This window comes from Alosa sapidissima, chromosome 2 (assembly GCF_018492685.1).
Source record: "Alosa sapidissima isolate fAloSap1 chromosome 2, fAloSap1.pri, whole genome shotgun sequence".
Lineage (NCBI taxonomy): Eukaryota > Metazoa > Chordata > Actinopteri > Clupeiformes > Clupeidae > Alosa > Alosa sapidissima.
This window is the reverse complement of record NC_055958.1, coordinates 32593601-32616054: the sequence shown is the minus strand read 5'-3', so window position 1 is coordinate 32616054 and position 22454 is coordinate 32593601. Positions and strand designations below refer to the sequence as shown.

At 42.9% G+C, this 22454-nt stretch overlaps 1 protein-coding gene across 7 annotated transcripts in view; it reads left to right on the top strand.

Moving 5' to 3' along the window:
- LOC121696286 (E3 ubiquitin-protein ligase TRIM35-like) overlaps positions 1-22454 on the top strand; it is a 36083-nt gene that overhangs the window by 1752 nt on the left and 11877 nt on the right. For 2 of the 7 annotated variants that reach the window (XM_042077719.1, XM_042077765.1), the window contains exons 2-6: positions 925-1020; positions 1361-1591; positions 1709-1761; positions 1847-1925; positions 18522-18546. In XM_042077719.1, the coding sequence (XP_041933653.1) occupies positions 925-1020; positions 1361-1591; positions 1709-1761; positions 1847-1925; positions 18522-18546 (484 nt within the window). Of the gene's footprint in view, positions 1-924; positions 1021-1360; positions 1592-1708; positions 1762-1846; positions 1969-5302; positions 6245-10027; positions 11071-11232; positions 11329-17953; positions 18185-18335; positions 18359-18442; positions 18547-18669; positions 19554-22454 lie in introns of those variants that run through there. The other 5 variants (XM_042077681.1, XM_042077710.1, XM_042077784.1 and 2 more) reach the window with 5 other exon arrangements.

The window sequence follows — 22454 nt, the reverse complement described above, 5'->3', positions numbered from 1 at the left end:
GTTTAAACTGACTGCAGCGCTCTGAACTTTCCGGCCAGGTTTATGACGTAAACCGCTACATCTCGGCTCTGGCATTGCCTAAACTCATCGTGTGGGAAATCAGATTATCTGTCAATATTGGGCTTTGAAAGTAAGGGATATTTGCTCAGTAATAGTAGGCCTAGGCTACATTTTGTAACATTTATAGAGAAACCGAGGGGAAGTTAAATTAGAAATCGTTGGAAATTGAAAACACATACAAAAAAAGATTCGGGGCTTTTAAAAAGAGATTCGGGGCTTGAGCCCCCGAAGCCACCCCCTCGCTCCACCAATGCAACCACCCGGCAGTAACTTTTGCATTCAGTGAGATTTGCACCGCCCTAATTTTATTTTTGATCTTCCCGTCACCGTTGCAACCTCTGAGCGCTCATTCTCCAAGTTAAAGACCATTAAAAACCACTTGAGGAGCACAGTGGGACAGGAGAGACTGAGTGGACTTGCCATGTTGTCCATAGAGAATGAGAGAGCAAAGAAACTGGACAGGCCTACACAGAGCATCGTGGACGAGTTCGCGGAGCGCAAGGCACGTCGTATGCCCTTCAAATAGTGCTGCGTATTATTGTTTTTTATTATTAGGGGTCATGTAGCCTAATGTTTTTGTTGTTCTCTTGGTTACACTTCATGTACGTTCGATGGACTTCAAAATTACATAGTTGCTCTCCGTGGCGCTGACGCTTGTAAGACCCGCTGTTGCGGGCCTATGTTGTAAAATTATGTTATGATGAGTTAAATAAAGGGCCCGGCCATGTGCCCCGCCCCGGCCTGGCTCTGACTTGTTCCGCCACTGGCACACTCACACACACTCTCACAATCACACACACTCACACACACACACACACTCCCGCTCTCTCTCTCTCTCACACACTGTTTTTTTGTTAACTTCAGGAGCAGCTGAGGATTAAACTAGAATCCTTACAGAAGAAGCTGAAGGTCTTTGAAGAAGCAAAACACTCCTGTGATGAAACAGAGAAACACGTGAAGGTGACGTCCTCCTGAATGTGTATAGCAGCAGCATGAGAGTGTTGTTGACCATCACTGACTGGTGTTGAACTGTAGTGGACTAGAGTGATATGAATGGAGGGGGTAACACTGACTGGTGTTGAACTGTAATGGAATGGAGTGATATGAATGGAGAAGGTAACAGTTGGCAGGACACTCCAGGACAAACACAATGGCACCGCTCTCAGCCAATCAGCTCGTTACTAAAGGAGCACAGAGAGGAGGGGCATATTTGATTGGCTGTGCAAATTAAATATACATTTCCTTTAATTAGAATGACAGACTGCACCTTTATGATGGTTTATTATGTGTGTTATTCCAGACTCAGGCCCAGCACACAGAGAAGCAGATCAAGGAGGAGTTTGAGAAGCTTCACCAGTTTCTACGAGATGAAGAGGCAGCCAGGATAGCTGCACTGAGAGAGGAAGAGGAGCAGAAGAGTCAGATGATGAAGGAGAAGATTGAGAAGATGAGCAGAGAGATCTCATCTCTTTCAGACACAATCAGAGCCATAGAGGAGAAGATAAATGCTGATGACATCACATTCTTGCAGGTAAGAAGAGTTTTGCCTTTGATGATAAATATATGATATTCATGTATGATTACTGATCATAGCTAATTGTGCCTTTGGGTAATTACTTGGCACTGGTGTTCATGTATGAATCTACAGTATGGACCTAATCTGTTTGTTACTCTACAGAGCTACAAGAGCACAGTGGAAAGGTGAGTGATCTGCCTCCTGTCTCTCTCTTCTCTGTGGTTCTGAACCCAAACCCACAGCAGCACTGACTCCTGAATGTTATTCCAGAGCCCAGTGCACACTGCAGGATCCAGAGAGGGTTTCAGGAGCTCTGATCAATGTGGCCAAGCACCTGGACAACCTGAAGGTCAATGTGGCCAAGCACCTGGGTAACCTGAAGAAAATAATCGGTCAGTACTACAGTACATACACACACACACACAGTATAAGTACTCCCTTGACTTTGATCCCTTGAGGGAAATTTGGTCTCTGCATTTATCCCAATCCGTGAATTAGTGAAACACACTCAGCATCCCGGCGCAGTGAGCTGCCTGCTCAGCGAACCCCCCCCCCCCCCCCCCCCCAACACACACACACAAAAATACACACACTAGGGCTGTAACGATACAAACCGAATCGTGAGGTTGGTGTATCACGATTTTTGACCCACGGTTCGATTCAAACCTTGATTTTTCTTTTTTTTTGGAGGGGGGTTAACCATTTTACAGTTTTAATAGCCTACCTCTAAACATTAAATAACAGTTTTAATAGCCTACCTCTAATTCATATGTCTGGTGGAAGCCTGAAAATATTGTAAACAAAGTAGTTGGCTAGCTTATCATAGTCTACTGATTAAACTGTTCAGTTTCCCCATGTGTGTTTAAGTTTCAAGGTAATACTTGTTCTTCTCGGTACAGGCCCTTTTGGCATTACCTGCAAACTAGTCACCTTTCGGCGAAAATCGCCGTTTTTGAATCAAAATATGTCATTCACGTAAATCGTGTAGATCCGAAGAGTTTTCTTTTCGGGGGGGTCAACTTTCCATAGTCTGGAGTGTGAGATTTCATGCGAGATTTATAGGCAAGTGATTGGCCTCTCTGTGCTATTTTTGAAGACCTACCTATCAGTTGTTTCTGAGGGCGGGCTTTATCTCTCTCACTTTCTGTTACGCATAGCCTGCCTGCTATGGCCTGCAGCAGCGATATGACCAAGGAAAAAAAGAAAATGTTAGCTAACAAACACGGGCCACATGCTACACTCTCTCTGACTATAAACTCAAGGTAAAACATCATATTGTTAGGATACTTTTCTCTTGCCCTCGGTGGGTTAAATGAAAGACTTGCTGAGGTGAGGTTAAGTGTTTATTGACAAGTGTTGCAAATTCACGTTCTCGCAGCTGGCCGTTTTGAATTGCTTTGCGAAACAAAACGACTCTACACTGAGTGCGATTGTGAATTTAGCTCGGCTTAATAGTTTAATATTGTCTTGGAAAGTTATTGCTTGTTCACGAGTTATTTCATTTAGCATGATATTTTCCATGTGTCGATGATGGTTAGACATGACATTCTCAGGGAGCGCAGACCTTTCCAAAGCCAAATGTAGTTATTTGCAACAAATCTGAAAGTGGACCTAGCAAAATATTTTGACTTGCTCAGTGATAGGTTTTCTGTGTAGCATATAGATCATAATTCTTGATAATTAAATGGAATATCCACAGTCCCTTTCTGTCAACACCTGTGATTTTTATAGATAAGGATTAGGCTTTAAAACAGATTGTCAACATTTATGTTGTTTGGTCTGTTTTTGGCTGCATACATGAAGGCCAAGGTGGGCAATGTGTTTTCCCTGGTTTGAGGTAATACTGACTACTGAATTTCTTCAAGGATGGCAGGTCTGAAAATATCTTCTCCATCATTAAGTTATTCAATTAGGCTAAACATGGCCTCAAAACAGCTGGTAGGCCTACTGTTAGGACTATGTCATTTTAATATGTAAAAGTGTCAAATGCAGCCATATTTAAATTCTGCTTACTACATGTTTATTATAATATAATATGATAATATTTATTATTCATTATTGCAGGTCTACCCATGTGCATGTAATGGAAATGTCGGTTATTCCCGATATCCCTTCATTTACGTGTTAAAATGTAAAATCTTTTTCAAATCTTCTGCGGGGGGTGGGGGGGCGTCTTTCGGAAATATGTCACCTTTTTCAGCCCTTTTGAGTTTGCAGGTATGTTTTGGGAAACATTGCTATTGAGATGATCAGTCAACTTCATGCAAGAGTTTTAAACAAATATGTGCAGCATGCTAATGATGCTAAGCGGATTTAAAGGAACACGCCACCCAATGTTAGTAGTAATATATGTTCTTACCTTAACTTTCACGAGTTGAGTCATACCTCTCCCGTGTCGGTACGTGCACTCAAATGTAGATACATACATATACCACATTCATTAAAGGATAATTCCGGTATTTAGCACTTTGAGTTAGCCCGGTTGAAACCAGACCCTTCTCAGTCGTAACTGAGAGTAGGTCTGGGGAAGGTTCGTTCACAGCCCATTTCCAAAAGGCGTTCCCAAACGGACGCCGATTAAAATGCCTCGGACGCTATAGGAGAGGCCAAAAATCAATCAGAGCAACGAAAGAGACAGAGTGACGGAAGCACACAATTTGCAACACTGTCTGGTTGTAGGGAGAAGCAGGAAGAAGTAACCACTTTTTAATTAAACGTAGGCTAATTTACAAAGACATCGTGCCACACTGAAAGCTAATATTTTGTCACTAGCAATTTACATCTGCCCTCTGTCAAACACAATTGCATTTTCAGCTCTGAACAAAACCGTTCACGTTCAAACAAGCATTTTGTTTAATTCGTCCTTTCTGGCTGACCGGGACATATAAAGCAGGAATGGGGCCGAGAGAAACGTTCAAAGCAATTATGCCGGAACACTGAAGTGTAGCATTCGAGTTATGCTCGCATAGCACACCAATTCAAAAGTAGCCTATGTGTTTTCTGTCAGCTACGTGTCCAGCTACTGTAGGCCTATACATTAACAGAATATCAAACCGTTTTCAGTAGCCTACCACTGTTGCAGATATCACATAGGTATCCCTTCCATGTTTGTACAATGTTGCATATTGTAACATAAGGAAGCAGTTAAGAAACTTCCTGTCTTAAACCAACGTTATAGCAGCTTCAAACAAGCAGCAGCAGCCATCGTTGATGTTTTTTTTTTTTTTTTTTTTTTTTTTTTTTTTTAAAACCCCGGCTTCTTCAACAGGGTGCGCTATCGTCATCGTGTAAAGCCCGCCTCAAGGGTTCTGATTGGTGCCTAGAGCTAAGAAAATTGGAAATGGACTAGAATGGGTTCTTGGCCAGACGGACTTTCAGAGCGAATCTCGAATTTGCCGGAAGTACGTCTGGGTTTTTCCCAGTTTAACTTGGAGTCCCTTTTCTGGTTTGTTTTGGATGAACTAGGGTGGTGGACACAGACATTTTGACGATGGGTCCTGTCCTGTCTCAGACTCAAAAAGTCCGAGACAGGAGCCATCGTCAAAATTTCTTCATCCAAAACAAACCTGAAAAGGGACTCAAAGTGCTAAATACCAGAATTATCCTTTAAAACATGTATTATATTCTTATTCTATTCTATTGTCATTCTATATCTGGTTTAGATTTCATTTAATTGTGACATTCTGAGTCTTCTGCACATGTTCATGTGTGTTCCTTTATCTGCAGCTCCTGTGACTCTGGATCCCAACACTGCACACCCAGATCTCATCCTGTCAGAGGATCTGACCAGTGTGAGAGTAGTTAAAAATAACCCACAGAGATTTGACAAGTATGCCAGTGTCCTGGGCTCTGAGGGCTTTAACTCAGGGACTCACTGCTGGGATGTGGAGGTTGGGGAGAGCACATTGTGGTGTATGGGTGTGATGACAGAGTCTGCCCGGAGGAAGGGAGACTTTACCTCCAGGAGTGGACTGTGGTGTGTGGCATGTAATGATGACGCATATATAGCATGTGCTCCTCCACAGCCCTCCACTCCCCTCACAGTGAAGCAGAAACTCCAGAGGATCAGAGTGCAGCTGGACTGGGACAGAGGAAAGGTGTCATTCTCTGACCCTGATGATAACACACACCTACACACTCTCAAACAGACTTTCACTGAGAGAGTGTTTCCATACTTCTTCACTAACTCCTCTCTAAGGATTTTATCAGTGAGTCCCCAGTAACAGCAGAGCAGCACTGATGGAGCTGATGGTGTCTCTGACTGGACTCTCATAAGGCCAGTAGGTGTAGTTGTGAAGGTGTGCTGAATGTAACACACTTAAACCAGGAGATCATTACGTAATACACTGAGTATACTAATGATGACCGTGGGTCAGATTTGAACCTTGAATGTGGTACGGATGCATTTGACAGAACAGAGTAATGCTCTACCCTGATTGGATGCTGAAAGTAGAAGAGGGTGGGGCAGAGCAAGATTGGAGCTGTACTTTGGCTCATGTAACTTTAATGTAAATTTAAAGTAATTAAATTGATTGATTACGGAAGGTGAGAGAATGCATTCTATGTAAGCCACTTATTTCAAAACGTGTGGCAACAGACACAGATTGTGTACTCTGGTGATATAGTGTGATATTGACACAAACAATAAAATGTCTGCATGACTGATAACCACTTTGAATTTCACCTTTTTTGAACAATGCAGTTTGATGACAGTTTACAGATGACTATTAACAACAAAAGTGGATCAGAAGTATCTGTCTCTCTATTGCTGTGTCAAACACACCGATTCATACACACTCCAGTGCAATCACTATCTTTAGGGTCAGTGAACACCTCTCACTCTCTCTAACAAAGGCCTCTCTCTTAAATTCTACTGATCAAAGTACAGTCCAGGGAGTGTGTGTGTGTGTGTGTGTGTGTGTGTGTGTGTGTGTGTGTGTGTGTGTGTGTGTCACTTGCTCACAGTGAGCAAATACTTGGCAGGAACCAACAGCAGCCACTCAGGCAGTGCTTCAGGAAGTGGTGTCTCACTTTGATGACCTCATCTAAATTCAGAGGGTGCCTCATCCGTTTGTGTTTTGTGTTTGTTTTACACAGAAGAGAAGGATGCTGGAGGAAAGGGAGATGGAACAGAAGAGAGGAGGAGAGAATAAGGGAGTGAATGGATGGATGAGATGAAAAAAGAATAGAATTAGAGTTTGGGAGGGAGGAGGAATGCAGGAAAGAGTGCTTGGATGAAAAAAAGAGGGACGAGGGAGAGAGGACACAGGGACAATAAAAAAAGGAGTAGAACTGGTGGATGTGAGGACACAGGGACGATATAAAGGAGCAGAGCTGGTGGATGAGAGGACACAGGGATGATATAAAGGAGTAGATGAATCACACATGGAATAATCCAGATATATCGAAACGCCCCCTATTACCACCAGTCCCGTGTTTCCGTCCTCATCTGTGTATGTGTCACTTAATATCCATTTCTATACAAACCAAGACACCGGACTCCTAAAGAAACGCAAGCACCCACACCATTGGTGTATCTAAATTAGCTATGTACCAAAAATGACATTTTACCGTGACTCGAAGAGCTGTAAACAGTGTTGTATGGCTGCGTGTACAAATCCGCTTGGAGCTCCAGTGGAATTTTGATTTGCGACGAGAATTCTCGGTCTAACCGTTCATGTGCCGTGTCAAAGGGTGGAAGTAGACGACACAACAGTAGGGTGGCCATCCGTCTGGATTTCGTCCGGACAGTCCAGTTTTTGAGCTTTCTGTCCGGACAGAGAGTGTGTGTCCTCCTTTTTGGACATTTGTCCGGATTTTTGTCATGAGTGGCCATCTGTCCGCATTTCAAGGCGTCATTTCAAGGCCTCTGTAAGCTCCTCATCTCTAGCCTGGCGGGCCATCCTATATCATTGAAATGTATAGTCTGGAATCGACCCATTCACCTCGCTTAATCCAAGGGGCGGGCAGAGAATTGTCTTTCAAACTGCCTAGGCATGCAATAGGCCAGCGCTACGACCAATCAGAACAAAGAGCAGGATGACGTGGCCAGAGCAAAACGGCAAATACATCCAAAAGGAATGACTTAAGTGCATTGTGTTGCTCAACTTTCAAAGAAAAGCCAACAAAGTCCAACTCCTCCAAAGTTGACGTCAACGCCGATTCAAACAACCGCTCCTTGTTCGCCATAGCCACCTTCCTTGTTGTTCACCGTCGCAGGACTGTCGTCATCCTGTTCAGCCCGCCTTAAGACTAACAAAATAGAGCGCTGTGATTGGATGACGTCCACGCGTCAGCCAATAGAAATCCCTATGGTTTGCTACTAGACGTACAGGCTGAGCAAATTAATTTGCCGCCGCTAGGGTGCGTCTAGATCTGATTCATCTGACTCATCTCTGTTACGTGACATCATTTCTGACCCTCCACCACCACCATAGCATGGGACATCACAAAACTCCACCGATTTCCTTTTCGCGAAGCAGTCAATGCGACAACTCCCCTCGTGACTAAATGAATGAACACCGTTGCTGAGCCTTAAATTGCATATGGCGAAACGAAAGACAGCTTTCAACGTTCAATGGTATTCTGAACACCACTTTTCTACCAAAAGCAGGACAGATGCATACCATGCATTTTGTAAACTGTGAAACAGATATTTGCTGGAGTTGCTGGAGCAAAAACGATGCCACAGAGGATTTCCCGGCAGATCTGGCTTTCTCTTTGTGCCTGCCTGTGAGAGCGTATGGCACTCTTACCCCTGGAGCTGACATCAATATCTGTTTCACAGTTTACAAAATGCATGGTACAGTATGCATCTATCCTGCTTTTGGTAGCACAGTGGTGTTCAGAATACCACACAGAGTTGAAAGACGTCTTTCGTTTCACCATAGGCCAACGCTGCTACCGGACAAGACACATAGGGGTAGGGCTTGCAGTTTGGTCGGTAGGCCAACGCTGCTACCGGACAAGACACATAGGGGTAGGGCTTGCAGTTTGGTCGGTAGGCCAACGCTGCTACCAGGACAAAACAAGGGAGGGCTTGCAGTTTGGTCAATAGGCCAACGCTGCTACCGGACAAGACACATAGGGTTAGGGCTTGCAGTTTGGTCGGTAGGCCAACGCTGCTACCAGGACAAAACAAGGGAGGGCTTGCAGTTTGGTCGGTAGGCCAACGCTGCTACCAGGACAAAACAAGGGAGGGCTTGCAGTTTGGTCAATAGGCCAACGCTGCTACCGGACAAAACACACAGGGAGGGATGACAGCCTGGCCAGTGGGACAGACCGCAAAACACTAGCAGAGTGGTCAGTAGGCCAACCTCTGTAACTGATGCAAGTTCCAGGAATAAAAGCCAAATATTCTAACATCTTATTGCTGGACACCCTGAGCAAAATGACGCTCGACCCCAAGTTACAAGGGGGAGCAAACAGGGGACCAAGAGGGCCTCCCTACAAACCCCGCTAATGGACATCACCCGGCCACACAGCTTCCCCTTCCGCTTCACACCGTGCACACAGTGGATTACCAGCCTGTTAGCTGTGGCCCTTAACGGGACTACCGGTGACCCATGACCCAAAGGCTCAAACTGTAGGGAGGCACTCTTGGTTACCTTGGAGACACTGGACCTAGTGCCCATCATAACCAACCACCTCATCCCCAAGTCACCAGGGAGAGAAGGTAAAACATGAAGACTGGCCTTCACTATTTGGGGTCCCTTGATGGAAGATCACCTCAACACACAGAAACACATCTGGCTCCAGCGGATGTGTGGGGTGGTACATCCCTTACCTGTGGCCCTTGATGGGGACTGAGCATGATCAGAATCCTAAAAAACTACACATGGACGCCAGACCCATGATAGCATTACCCACCAATCGTAGCGTGGAAAACGTCTAAGCAAAGCAGCAGCCGCTCAGCACCGATGTAGCCGACTGGCAGTCGCATTACGGCTAAATAGCACTCCCTGAAATACATAAAATGTCTACTTTAAAATGTGCCTTACATTAATCATTTAACTGACACATAGAGTGGCAACATACCTGAGTAACAGTGTTGAGTCACAGGCCCTAAGCTCTGATTGCTGATTAGCAGGGCACACACTCAGCTGGTGAAAGGGGCTGCTGTAGCACAGGGGAGTCTACAACACGAAATAATTCCTATAAGCCCAAGTAACGAAGTCAAATGGGTGGAAGGAGAAACGGAGCTGGTCATAGCCTACCTGTGGCGCTAAGGTGGAACGGATAACCAAGGCCAACGTCGGATCACTGGACATGTAAACAAGACATGCATTGCGTGCCAGTGACGTCACTTGCCAAAAGAAAAGTCCCAGTTTATAAAGGGGCTTGGCCATCGCGGTTGGCTCGCAGTTAACTGCCCAGAGCCACTCAGAGCAGAGCGAATTAAGCACCAGGTGAGCCAGGCAGCTGCATCCTGTTACGATCTTGGTGACACTGTCAGAAAAAAACATTTCTACTTCTATTTTTGAAGTAGGCTACAGGTGACGAAAGCACAGGTTGACGGAACAATCTTTTTTGACTTGTTTTCCGACTGATTGGGTTTTTTGCAACACAGCTTAATTTAGCTTGAAAGTTGCTGCTATGGACCAGGTTAGTTCTGTGGCATAAATTCCCATTTACCAAGCTGGGATTCACGTTAACCTCACTAATGGAACAGAACTCTCACTAAAATCAGCAAGACTTATCGAAATAAGCGAGGTTTGGCCTTTAGTGAGGTTGATGGAATACCCCTCTGGTCAGTATTTGAATGACTAGCACCAAAATAAATAGGAAAAGAGACCTCATTTGAGACTAGCCAATCAGATTCCCCTATAAGAACCCTCTCCGTCCCACTTCTCTAAATGAGGAAGTTCCCTGAGCATCACGGAGCACCTGCAGGTAATTTTCACTCGCAAGAGTGATACAGCTTTTTGTTTGGTCAGAAGTCATTTCAGAGTTAGATGTAAACTTGTATTGTTAACAGACGTGTTGGAAGTGGATAATCTACACCAGGAAATAGTAAACACAAGGGTTTATTAAGAGTAAACTACTTTTTTTCTTCATCTTGTAAAAACTAACCAGACGAGTTAAGATTTTCACGGGAGAAAATGGCTTCCAAGCTTGAAGAGGAGCTTTGCTGTCCTGTGTGCTATGACATCTTCAAGGATCCCGTCTTTTTGTCCTGCGCTCACAGTGTGTGTAAAGCCTGTTTGCAGCAGTTCTGGGAGAGCAAAGGATCCAAAGAATGTCCCTACTGCAGGAGAAAGTGCTCTAAAGCACAATATCCTTCTAACATGGCGTTGAGGAACCTGTGTGAGGTTTACTTACAGGAGAGAAGTCAAACTTCAGTAGGGACTGAGGTGCTCTGCAGTCTGCACAGTGAGAAATTCAAGCTTGTTTGTGTTGAGGATAAACAACCTGTATGTTTGGTGTGTCGAGACTCAAGAAAACACACCAACCACAAGTTCCAACCTTTAGATGAGGCAGCATCTGACCTTAAGGTGAGTCATATCATTGACACTTTGCAGTAATTTGTATTAAAGAGAAGAACAGGTGCAAAGAATTCTCACCACTAGGTGGAGTCTTTACTCTCTGTTACACAATGGATGTACTGATTGGTCAACACACACACACACACTCACACAGTTTCTTGTTAACTTCAGGAGCTGCTGAGGATTAAACTAGAGTCCTTACAAAAGAAGCTGAAGATCTTTAAAGAAGCAAAACTCTCCTGTGATGAAACAGTGAAACACATGAAGGTGACGTTCTCCTGAATCTGTAACAGCATGATACCACTCAACTCTGATTGCGACTTTCGTATTTGTCGATCCAGGTTATCCAAAGAAAGCCTGGTTATGTTCAGCGAGGTTCATACTATACCCCACTGAGGAAGAGAGCCTCATCAAACAACAACATGTGACTATACATGTGACATATATAGCACTTTTCTCGACACTCAAAGTGCTTCACAGGGAAGGGGGGACCTCACTAACCACCACCAACACACTGAACTCTAAAATGTAATCTCTAATCTGTATATAATGTCATTTTAATTAAGTGTGCTTGCTGCACACAAGCTTGCTGCTTGCAGCCAGTGTTGGGGGAGTAACGGAATACATGTAGGCCTACTGGCGTTACTTATTCAGAATACAAATTATGACTGTACCTGTATTCCGTTACAATTTAAATAGTTGGTATTTAGAATACAGTTACATTGTTGAAATCAATGGATTAAATGACGATACTTCTCTGTTTCATAAGTTAATTCACTATGTATGTAATAGGGAGGAGATGTATGTTGCTATGTATGGGATCAGGGCTCTCAAGTTTTGAAGTTTGCAAGGAGTGAGACTTTGTTTCTCAGGAGGAGGGGGCGTGGCATTGGCACAGTGCCACGCCCCCTCTCCCTGATCGAAAGTACATGAAAGTCCTACGTCTGCTTGAACTGCTCGTGGCGTCACGCCCCCTCCCCCCGATCAACAGAGACCCACCCTCCCTATATCCCATAGACCCAGCTTCATGAGAGAGCACAAATTCCATTATTTCAAACACACTGTTTTATTTATTCTAGAACCCTATAGTAAATAATAATAAATAATAATAACATAAATTATAATAATAATTTCACCCAAATGGGCCCTTTGAACAGCAGTGGCTCATTCTGCTCTATTAACAAACAGAAAACAACCAAATGAGAAAAAGCACATTTAGCCCCAAAATGGTTTCTTGAACAGTGGTGGTTCTGTCCGTGTGTGTGTGTGTGTGTGTTTGAGTGGTGATGTGTGTTGTAAGTGTTTGTGGCAGATTTTGATGCCTTGATGACTGATACTGGGGGCTTCCATTTAAAGCACTGTGGTTCAATGTCAGCCATTTTCACAGTCATGAGGCCATCCTTAAAAATATTCTTGTTTGCAGTAACAGCCCAAAAAATAAAAAAAATGGGTCGGTAGGTAGGTCAATATTTTTTTTTCCAAGATTCAAAGTAAAAAAAAAGTAAAATTTTGGTCATGGTGATTACGTAGGTATGAATTTAAACAAATGTGCACATTGTGACGTAACTGACTGGGTTCTCAACCCGTGCCTTCAGGCGCATCACTGCAAACCTCAATCTGATGCAGGTTATGTAGACCAGCCTTTCTCAAACTTCTTTGACCTGAGGTCCAGTCATGGCAGACTTTGGGGTCATAGGGCTCATCTACACGTACCCAACCCCACTCCCTCCAAATCAAATTGTCATTATCATTATCACAATCATTATTATGCCTATATTGTTATACATGCACTTTCACTTAAATGTTTTGTGACATGCACATCAGAGGACTGCTTTACTAATGTAAGATATACACTGTAATTAGTTTTATTGCTTTTGTATGATGCTTGCATAAGAAAATAAATACTTCTCAAAACAGCAAGAATTATATGGGTGCTATAATGAAGTTTAATTTGAATGCCTGAATGTAAGGATTCAGGAAACACAATACCAGTTTTTTTGGCGAGCAGATAGGCATAAATCACTGATCTGTTGATCTTTAACAGATAGAAAGAAGGCTAGCTTTTGGCCACGTTATATTCAAATTTGACTATACAATACTCAGTCTCTGCTCTGTTTCTATGGAAGTTCCAAAAATCAACGTTGTTCTATTAAGTGCCGTTAAACAATTAAATAGCATTCAACAGGTCGAAGCGGAGCTTTTGATACCAACTTTATCGATTAGTTTCAGTTATTCTCGCGCAGACGCCTGCATTGAATGAACGCTCATAGCCTATACCACCACTTTATTGTATGGCTTAATGACATCGATAGCAGAAACGTTTGTTTTCTTTTTTTGTCGGTCCGCGGTATCTTGATCAACTGCGCAGCAAATTATCAGACGAAGCACCGGGCCTAATTTCACTCCACGACTCCGCGGACATGCAGTCTCCACGTTGCGGACCCACATCAAAACAAAACTATTTCCTGATTGATTGAGAAATCCTATTTTCTGATTGGCCGATAGGTTAGTAACTGAACAGCAGCTCTCTGAACTGAATGAGCGCACAGACAGCAACGTTGTGTGACACGTTTGTAAAATATAGCCCTTAGAAATTTCTGTGCGGGCAAGTTAATAATTTTTCGGAGTGAGAAATGCCATGTGTGGTGTGTGAGCGTGTGAAGTCATTGAAATGCGTGTGACTTGAGAGGTCTGTATGGGATTTATGTTGCTTAGCGTAATGCCATGGTCATTTGACATGAGATGCTTGCACTAGTAACTTCGACACTCAACTTTAGGACTCCTATTTTTTTTTTTAACTAAGAGTAATTCACGAAGCATGTTAGTCCTAAAAGTAGCACCTAAGTCTGTGACCGCTTAAAAGAAGTCGCGAGGACTCCTAACTCAATAAGACCTATTGACAAACCGCTTTTTGTGGCATTTCGCGTCGCGATGTTTTGAAATGCGTCTACAGGAGCTTCCAATCGCGAGGGAACAATTTTGCATTGTATGCATAACTAAAGGATTGTCAACATGTACACTAAATTTAACGTTTCATTGTGAATCAAATTAAAATGTTCTCCTCTTTGCAAACGTAGGTATAGGCATATGGTGACAGATTAATTAAATAATGCTGCTGCGTGAATCACGGTAAGCGCGAATGAAGTGGCCACTTCTTAATGGGACCCACTGTATAGAAGTAGGCTAAGTAAAATGTTTCAAATAAGATAAGGTTAATAAGAATATGCCCGCTTGACAACGGCAGAGAGAGAATTGGCCTTTGGCCATATACCATCCATTTAGAACGACTGGCCTTCATAGCAACCAAAGATCTTAGCTGTGATGCTGTATGCATGCAATGTGATGCAAATTAAGTATAAAAAAGGTGATGAAATGTATACAGAGACAGGTCAAGAAATATAGTGCAGTGTAGACAGTAGTATACAGTTGATTTACAGAAGATGGTTTAGAATAATATGAAGTATTCCTTTATTCTGAGATACATCTGAGATACAATAGGCTCTCAAAACAATCCCAAACAGACATAAGGTCTTTATAGAGCAAATCCATATAGATTATTTGTCAAATAAACCAGTAAAACAGAATTAGGGGATGGAATATATAACATTCACACTCATAGCTTATATTTTTAAAATAAATCAGTGAAAAAGTATCCTGACAAACAAGCAGCATTTAATGCCTTGGTCATATTTCATAATTTCAATTCTTCTGTAGGTTACCTGATAGCCCAGTTTGAGAGGCGCAAGACGCATGACATTATTTATTTTTGCAGCCAATCACTGCTGTCGTTTTATTTTATTGATTTGAACCGCATTCACCCTGCAAGCCAATAGTTGAATAGCCCTCTCCTAGAGTTTTTCAGATATTGCCACTGCTCCAACACTGAAAGGCACTGTTAGAATGCTTGGATCAAGCCAGGTTCAGCATAGTGTATGCCACTGTCTGCTCACGTTGGTGACCGCACCAGGGCAAGCACACTTAGCAGTTCCTGCCGGAAATGCAGTCTAGTTATATTTAATATTAAATATATCACACAACTTATTGTTCAGGCCATGGTCATCTCTAAGCTGGATTATTGTAATTAAAGGGGGCAGCCATGGCTTCGGACTTGTAACCGGAGGGTTGCCGGTTCGATTCCCGACCAGTAGGCACGGCTGAAGTGCCCTTGAGCAAGGCACCTAACCCCTCACTGCTCCCCGAGTGCCGCTGTTGTTGCAGGCAGCTCACTGCGCCGGGATTAGTGTGTGCTTCACCTCACTGTGTGTTCACTGTGTGCTGAGTGTTTTTCACGGATTGGGATAAATGCAGAGACCAAATTTCCCTCACGGGATCAAAAGGGTATATATACTTATATTCATACTTATATGACCGCCGCGCAGCGAAGCGGCGGTCATATACAGTAGGTTTAGTCAGATTTTTTTTTTTTCTTTCTTTTTCCCATGTCCAAATTTCCGTCAAGGATTCCTGGGACACTGAAAGACCGGGGTAGACGAAACTTGGTGGGCATGTAACCCCATATGGATAGCATGGAACCATCGTTTTTCGTTTTGATCTGTAGCCCCCCCGCTGGACTGCACCCCCCGAAAGGAGGGTAGGGCAGACACAGTTTTCTGTGAATATCTCGAGAACCGTAAGGTTTAGGAGGACCATTTTTTTTTGTATGTTGATCTCAAGGGGCAATGTCAACCCATTCCATAACCACTCATTTCATGTATAGCACCACCTAGTTAAACACAAAAAAATAAAAATGAGGTGTTGTAAGGTATTTGTGACCTAACATAGTCAAAACTGCACGAAATTGGAAGTGTAGGATCATTATGACACCCTCTGAATGCACGCCAAGTTTCATGGAATTCCGTTCATGGGGGGGACACATAATAAATTAATTTATGTTACTATACACCAACTGGCCTGTAGGTGGCCGGAGACAGTCACAGAAAACTATCTCGAGAACCGTAGGGCCTAGGAGGTCCACCTTTTTTTGTATGTTGGTCTTAAGGGGGCATGTCAACCCATCCCATTACCACTTATTTCATGTATAGCGCCACCTAGTTAAAAATTAGAAAGCAAAAAATTAGGTGTTTTCATCACAATATCTCTGGCTGACATGGTCAAAACTGCATGAAATTGAAAGTGTAGGATCATTATGACACCCTCCGAATGCATGCCAAGTTTTGTGAACTTTCGTTCATGGGGGGCCTTACAATAAAATAATGTATGTGTACATTTAGTGACCGTACACCAACAAGGTTTCCCGGGACACTGAAAGACCGGGGTAGACGAAACTTGGTGGCCATGTAACCCCACATGGATAGCATGGAACCATCGTTTTTCGTTTTGATCTGTAGCCCCCCCGCTGTACTGGACCCCCCGAAAGGAGGGTAGGGCAGACACAGTTTTCTGTGAATATCTTAACCGAAGGGCCTAGGATGACCAATTTTTTCCATATGTTTGCCTCCAGGGGTCATGTTAACCCATTCCATGTGCACACATGTGCATAAACAGATACACACGCACACACATACATTCACAGTAATCATACGTATGACACATACTCACACAGTAGACATACAGTATGTACGCATGCATGCACATGCACAAACACACAAGCACGCACACACACACACACACACACACACACACACATAAACATAAACGTGTACACGCACACATGCACACAATTCAAGAATTTCTCAGAATTATGAACAGGCAAGATGGGGGTGGGGTTGTATAAAATCAATTTTACATGTGAAATCTATGAACTAATCATGTTTTGGTACTTGTTGTCTAGCAGATACCAGTGAGAATTGAGTGTGGATAATGCAATTTAGTGAGACAGTTAGAATCATATAGGCCTTTCAGCGTGATTTATTTTTGTGGAAAAAATGTGCTGGACTGGGCGGCGGTCATATTTTGTACCGCTCTGCGGTACATCTAGTTATTATTATATTATTGATTGAATGGACATTATTGTTTATTATTGCTATTCTCTTTAATGTAGTCTGACCAACATTTTAAATTGTACACTATTGTGCCAAATCCCATAACCATAATATTAATTAACTAAGTGCTGCTTTATAAAAAAGAACATAAGAAGTCCTTAAAGGTGCCATGTGTAATGTCCGCCAAAAAATGAATTCATACTCCACATTCCATAAAAGATGGGGGCAGTATACCTCCAGAAAGCGAGTTGGTCTACCCTAGAGTAATAACCAAGACATGTGTATTGCATTTTGGCTGGCGGTTATGTTGCCTGCATACCGCCTCCCATGGCCGAAACTGGTATTATGACACCTGTCGGGCTGTGGCTAGTAATTTAGCATGCTAATTCAGGTTGATATCTCTGCAGCACTATACCTTGTCGTTTTTTTAATGACATCATCGCCCTTATTTCTTCTTATTCTTTTGATGCGTGTAGCTCATTTTTTGGATATTTTTACCTCAATTCTTACACATGGCACCTTTAATTCTCACAGCAACAGACATTGTCAAAAAAATGTGGGTAAAGAAATTTTCCATTGTGTTTGTCCATTGTGGGTAAAGAAATTGTCCATTGTAAATTAATTGTTTAAGTTAAATGCTAGATGTGCTGCTAGTTATTTGAATGAAATGAAATTGAAGCCAATCTATTATCTCTAATCAACACATACTGTATATCAGCAGTCACTCATGTTGTGCCAGGACTAAGACCAGCAGCAGGGAGGTGAATAAGGTCCCTCTATTCTCTATCCTGTGTGTGCACTCAAATACACTCTCAGCCAATCAGCATGTTACTAAAGGAGCACAGAGGGGAGGAGCATATTTGATTGGCTGTGCAAATTAAGTATCAATTTCCTTTAATTAGAATGACAGACTGCACCTTTATGATGGTTTATTATGTGTGTTATTCCAGACTCAGGCCCAGCACACAGAGAAGCAGATCAAGGAGGAGTTTGAGAAGCTTCACCAGTTTCTACGAGATGAAGAGGCAGCCAGGATAGCTGCACTGAGAGAGGAAGAGGAGCAGAAGAGTCAGATGATGAAGGAGAAGATTGAGAAGATGAGCAGAGAGATCTCATCTCTTTCAGACACAATCAGAGCCATAGAAGAGGAGATGAGAGCTGATGATGTCACATTCCTCCAGGTAAGAACAAATCTAGTTGATAATGTTCTTTCATATATTTATGCATGATTACGGACCATAGCTAATTGTGCCTTTAGGATATTGCTTGGCATTGGTATTCAGATATCGTATGAGTCTACAGTATGGACCTAATCTATTTGTTATTTTACAGAACTACAAGAGCACAGTGGAAAGGTGAGTGATCTGCCTCATCTCTCTCTTCTCTTTGTGTTCTGAACCCAAACCCACAGCAGCACTGACTTCTAAATGTTATTCCAGAGCCCAGTGCACACTGCAGGATCCAGAGAGGGTTTCAGGAGATCTGATCAATGTGGTGAAACACCTGGACAACCTGAAGGTCAAAGTCTGGAAGCAAATGATTGGTCAGTAACACATTTATTCTATTCTGATTCTATTCTATTATTTTATATCTGGTTTAGATTTCATTTCAGTGTGGCATTCTGAGTCTTCTGCGCATGTTCATGTGTGTGTTCTTATATCTGCAGCTCCTGTGACTCTGGATCCCAACACTGCACACCCAGATCTCATCCTGTCTGAAGATTTGACCAGTGTGAGTTATGTTAAAAATAACCAACAGAGGTTTGATAAGTATCTCAGTGTCCTGGGCTCTGAGGGCTTTACCTCAGGGACTCACTGCTGGGATGTGGAAGTTAGAGAGAACACATGGTGGGGTGTAGGTGTGATGGCAGAGTCTTTCCAGAGGAAGGGAGACCTATACTCCAGGAGTGGACGGTGGTGTATGTTTTATAAAGATGGTAAATATGGAGCATGTGCTCCTCCACAGCCCTTCACTCTCGTCACAGTGAAGAAGAAACTCCAGAGGATCAGAGTGCAGCTGGACTGGGACAGAGGAGAGCTGTCATTCTCTGACCCTGATAATAACACACACCTACACACTCTAACACACGCTTTTACTGAGAGAGTGTTTCCATTCTTTAATACTGCCTGTAGTCTCTCTCCTTTGAGGGTTTTACCAGTGACTATCCACTAACAGCATAGCAGTGCTGATGGTGTCTCTGACTGGACTCTCATAAGTAGGTGTGATTGTAAAGGTGTGTCATTAATACACCGATGATACATACTAATGATGACCGTGGATCAGATTTGAATGCTAAATGTGGTACGGATGCATTTGCTCCTCCCCCCAGACTGTGTCACTTTAGTACAGAGTAATGCTCTACTCTGATTGGATGCTGAAAGTAAAAGGGGATGGGGCAGAGCAAGCTTGGAGCCATACTTTGGCTCATGTAACTTTAACTTTAATGTAAATTTAAAGTAATTAAATTGATTGAGTACTGAAAGTGAGAGAATGCATTCTATGTAAGCCACTTATTTCAAAATGTGTGCCAACAGACACTGATTGTGTAGTCTGGTGTGATATTGACACAAGCAATAAAAGACTGACTGATAACCACTTTGAATTTCACAAATTTGTTTTTGAACAATGCAGTTTGACAATTTACAGATGACTATTAACAAGCAGATCAGACGTATCTGTCAACAAACACACTGATTCATACACACTCCTGTGCAATAATCACAGGGGCACAGTGAAAATATGTCTCTCTCTCGCTCTCTCTCTCTCTAACATTCTACTGTGATCAAAGTCGAGTGTGGAAGGAAGAGTGTGTATGTGTGTCACTATCTCATTAGGCTTGTTTGAGATCGACTGAGTCTGACTTTGTCTGGCTTTCTACGTAAACGTGATCTTCAGAGGCTAGCCGGGAGGAGCTACAACAGAGGGCATCCCGGACAGACAGGCTACAGTCTGCCTGACGTGACTCGCGGGAGTTATCGCGGAATTTTGTTTGCAATAAACACAGCAGAACTTTCATTCTTACTCATTAAAATGAGCATGATGACTGACGAAATAGATTCTTATGATGTAGTTTAAATAAACCACTCTTGTCATACAGTTAGCAGGCCTGCTTTGTAGCACATAAATTCAATATCAAGTGTTTTCCCTATATGTATGTCTATCTATTTAACCAACAGCAGAAAATAACAGAATATCCAAACGTTTTCAGTAGGCTAGCCTACCATTGTTGCAGAAATCACATATAAGAAGGTATCCCTTCGATTTCTGTTGATTTTAGCATATTCTAACATAAGTAAGCAGCATGAGACTCCCGTCAAAATCGTCATGAGGAGATTCCTCCCAAATGGCCCTATCTCGTCTTTGAACTGACGTCATGAGGGCGTGTTTTAGCTCGTGCAGCTCGTGGAAGGCAACTGCAAGATCTGTCTGCAGGCTAGGACTCCCGCGATATTTTAAGGTCATGTGACATGGTGTCACGGTGGTAAGTCCCTCCCCGGCTGACAGAAGTCGGACAGAATTTCTAACCAGTAAGCATTGCGTCCATCCTGCCGTTGTGTCTTCATCGTTGAGCTGACCGTCCCATGGGAAGATACCATCGATGAGGCATTTGAACGGAAGAGACTGCGATATGCCAACTTAGCAGCTGAAGCAGAGGGGCGGGGCTGGAACGTGAAGGTGTGGCCAGTGGAGAAGGTGTGGCCAGTGGAGAAGGTGTGACCAGTGGAGGTCGGCTGTAGAGGCTTTGTAGCCAGGTCCACCACAAGGCTCCAGAAGGAAGTAGGGATCAGAGGGCAGGCCCAACGGAAGGCAATTAAAGAACTTGCCACTGCAGCAGAACGGAGCAGTCACTGGCTGTGGCTGAAACGTAAGGATGCAATATGGGCTGCAAAGTGACCGCGTGGTGACACCGTGCGCCATACACCCGGGGCTGATCATCCTGTGGTGGGCCAACCTCTGCAGAGGGTGTCTTGTTATAAGTGGCCGAAACACCCAATGATGTTTGGGGCAAACAACTGATGATGTGGCGTGCTGGTGGCACCACGTGATCACTGCCAAATCTCACCCCACCCAAGAGGATATCTCCAGCGACGGTCAATTGATGTGCTGAATATTAGGGATATTTAACAACTAGTCCTATTAAGAAGTCTTCCTCCTTAATCACGTCAGTGGTGCCTGCAGGTGTATCGCCATGATTTTTTTTTGTTTATATGAGCATATACAATTGCTTATTAATCATGCTATAGTCTGCCTTGTACGGTTATGATTCTATGCCGTATAATCCAGTTCTCAAAGGAGAACATGGATTGTTACTTTCGGAACCGTCACAGTAAAAACAGAAGTGTTAATTTAACTCCATTTCAGATAACATTTGGTCCAACTCGAAATTAGTGTAAAATTTACTCTATGGCCAGTGTCACATTTCCATGGGTTGGGTGGGTTGGTTAATCAAGCACCATACAGCCTGTGTTCATAATCTAGGTGCTTGATTTTCTACACCTGTAGAAATTAAACCCATGAATAGTTTTTATCAAAGATTATAAATGGCGGAGCAAGATAGTTTGTGGGATTTTGACCCCTCCCCTCAATTGGCGGAAGTTTGTTCCCAGAATGCAACAGCCCCAGTCAAAATATTCTTAAAGATATCACATATAAAGGCTGTTGTTGTCATGTTATCATGTAATTGTTGGTGTCACAAACCATCAAGTGACCATCCACAACACCTTAATCATGTGCATAGGACTTAACCCTTTGCAGATGGCACTAATTTCGGTACCCTGATGATGTGTAGTCTGCAATGGGTTAAAATATTGTTAGTGCTGGAGGCAGGAACACATGTGCACAACCCTAATTGTGCAGTGATGTCGTTGTGAATATAAACTTATATTTACAACTATTAGTCCAGTTGCTATGGCTTTAATATCGCTTCCATTATCCTTTACTGATTGAAGTTCAGAAACTTCAGAGGCCTATTAAATAGTCAATCAGGAAGAAACATTTGTGGAAAATAGCTTCATCGAGTGGAGATAATCAAGAACTGCAGGAGGTTTGAAAGACACTAGATTCTCTGTTCAGTATATTTCAACAGTATTGGTATAAAGTCATGTGGTTCATGTTTTTGTCTCTTTGCCTATATATTTATCCATTTAGCAGGTGCTTTTATCTAAGTCATCTTATAAATGGTGCAGTTATACATTATATAGCAAACTTGCTATTGTCCTTCTCGTTTTTTGGCAAGTTGTGCTGCAATTGTCAGTTTGTCACTTTATCCATAAGCTTGTCTACAGCAGATTCGGACCACACTGGAATGAGACTGAGGACTCTGTATTGTACTGTGGCATGGAAGTGGTGATTTGTTTGAAAAAATGTATGTTTCTATTGTAATACTAATGTTCTGATTAAAGTTTTCATGGTAAAATCTATTTTGAACACGTGTGTGTTTAAATCTAATCA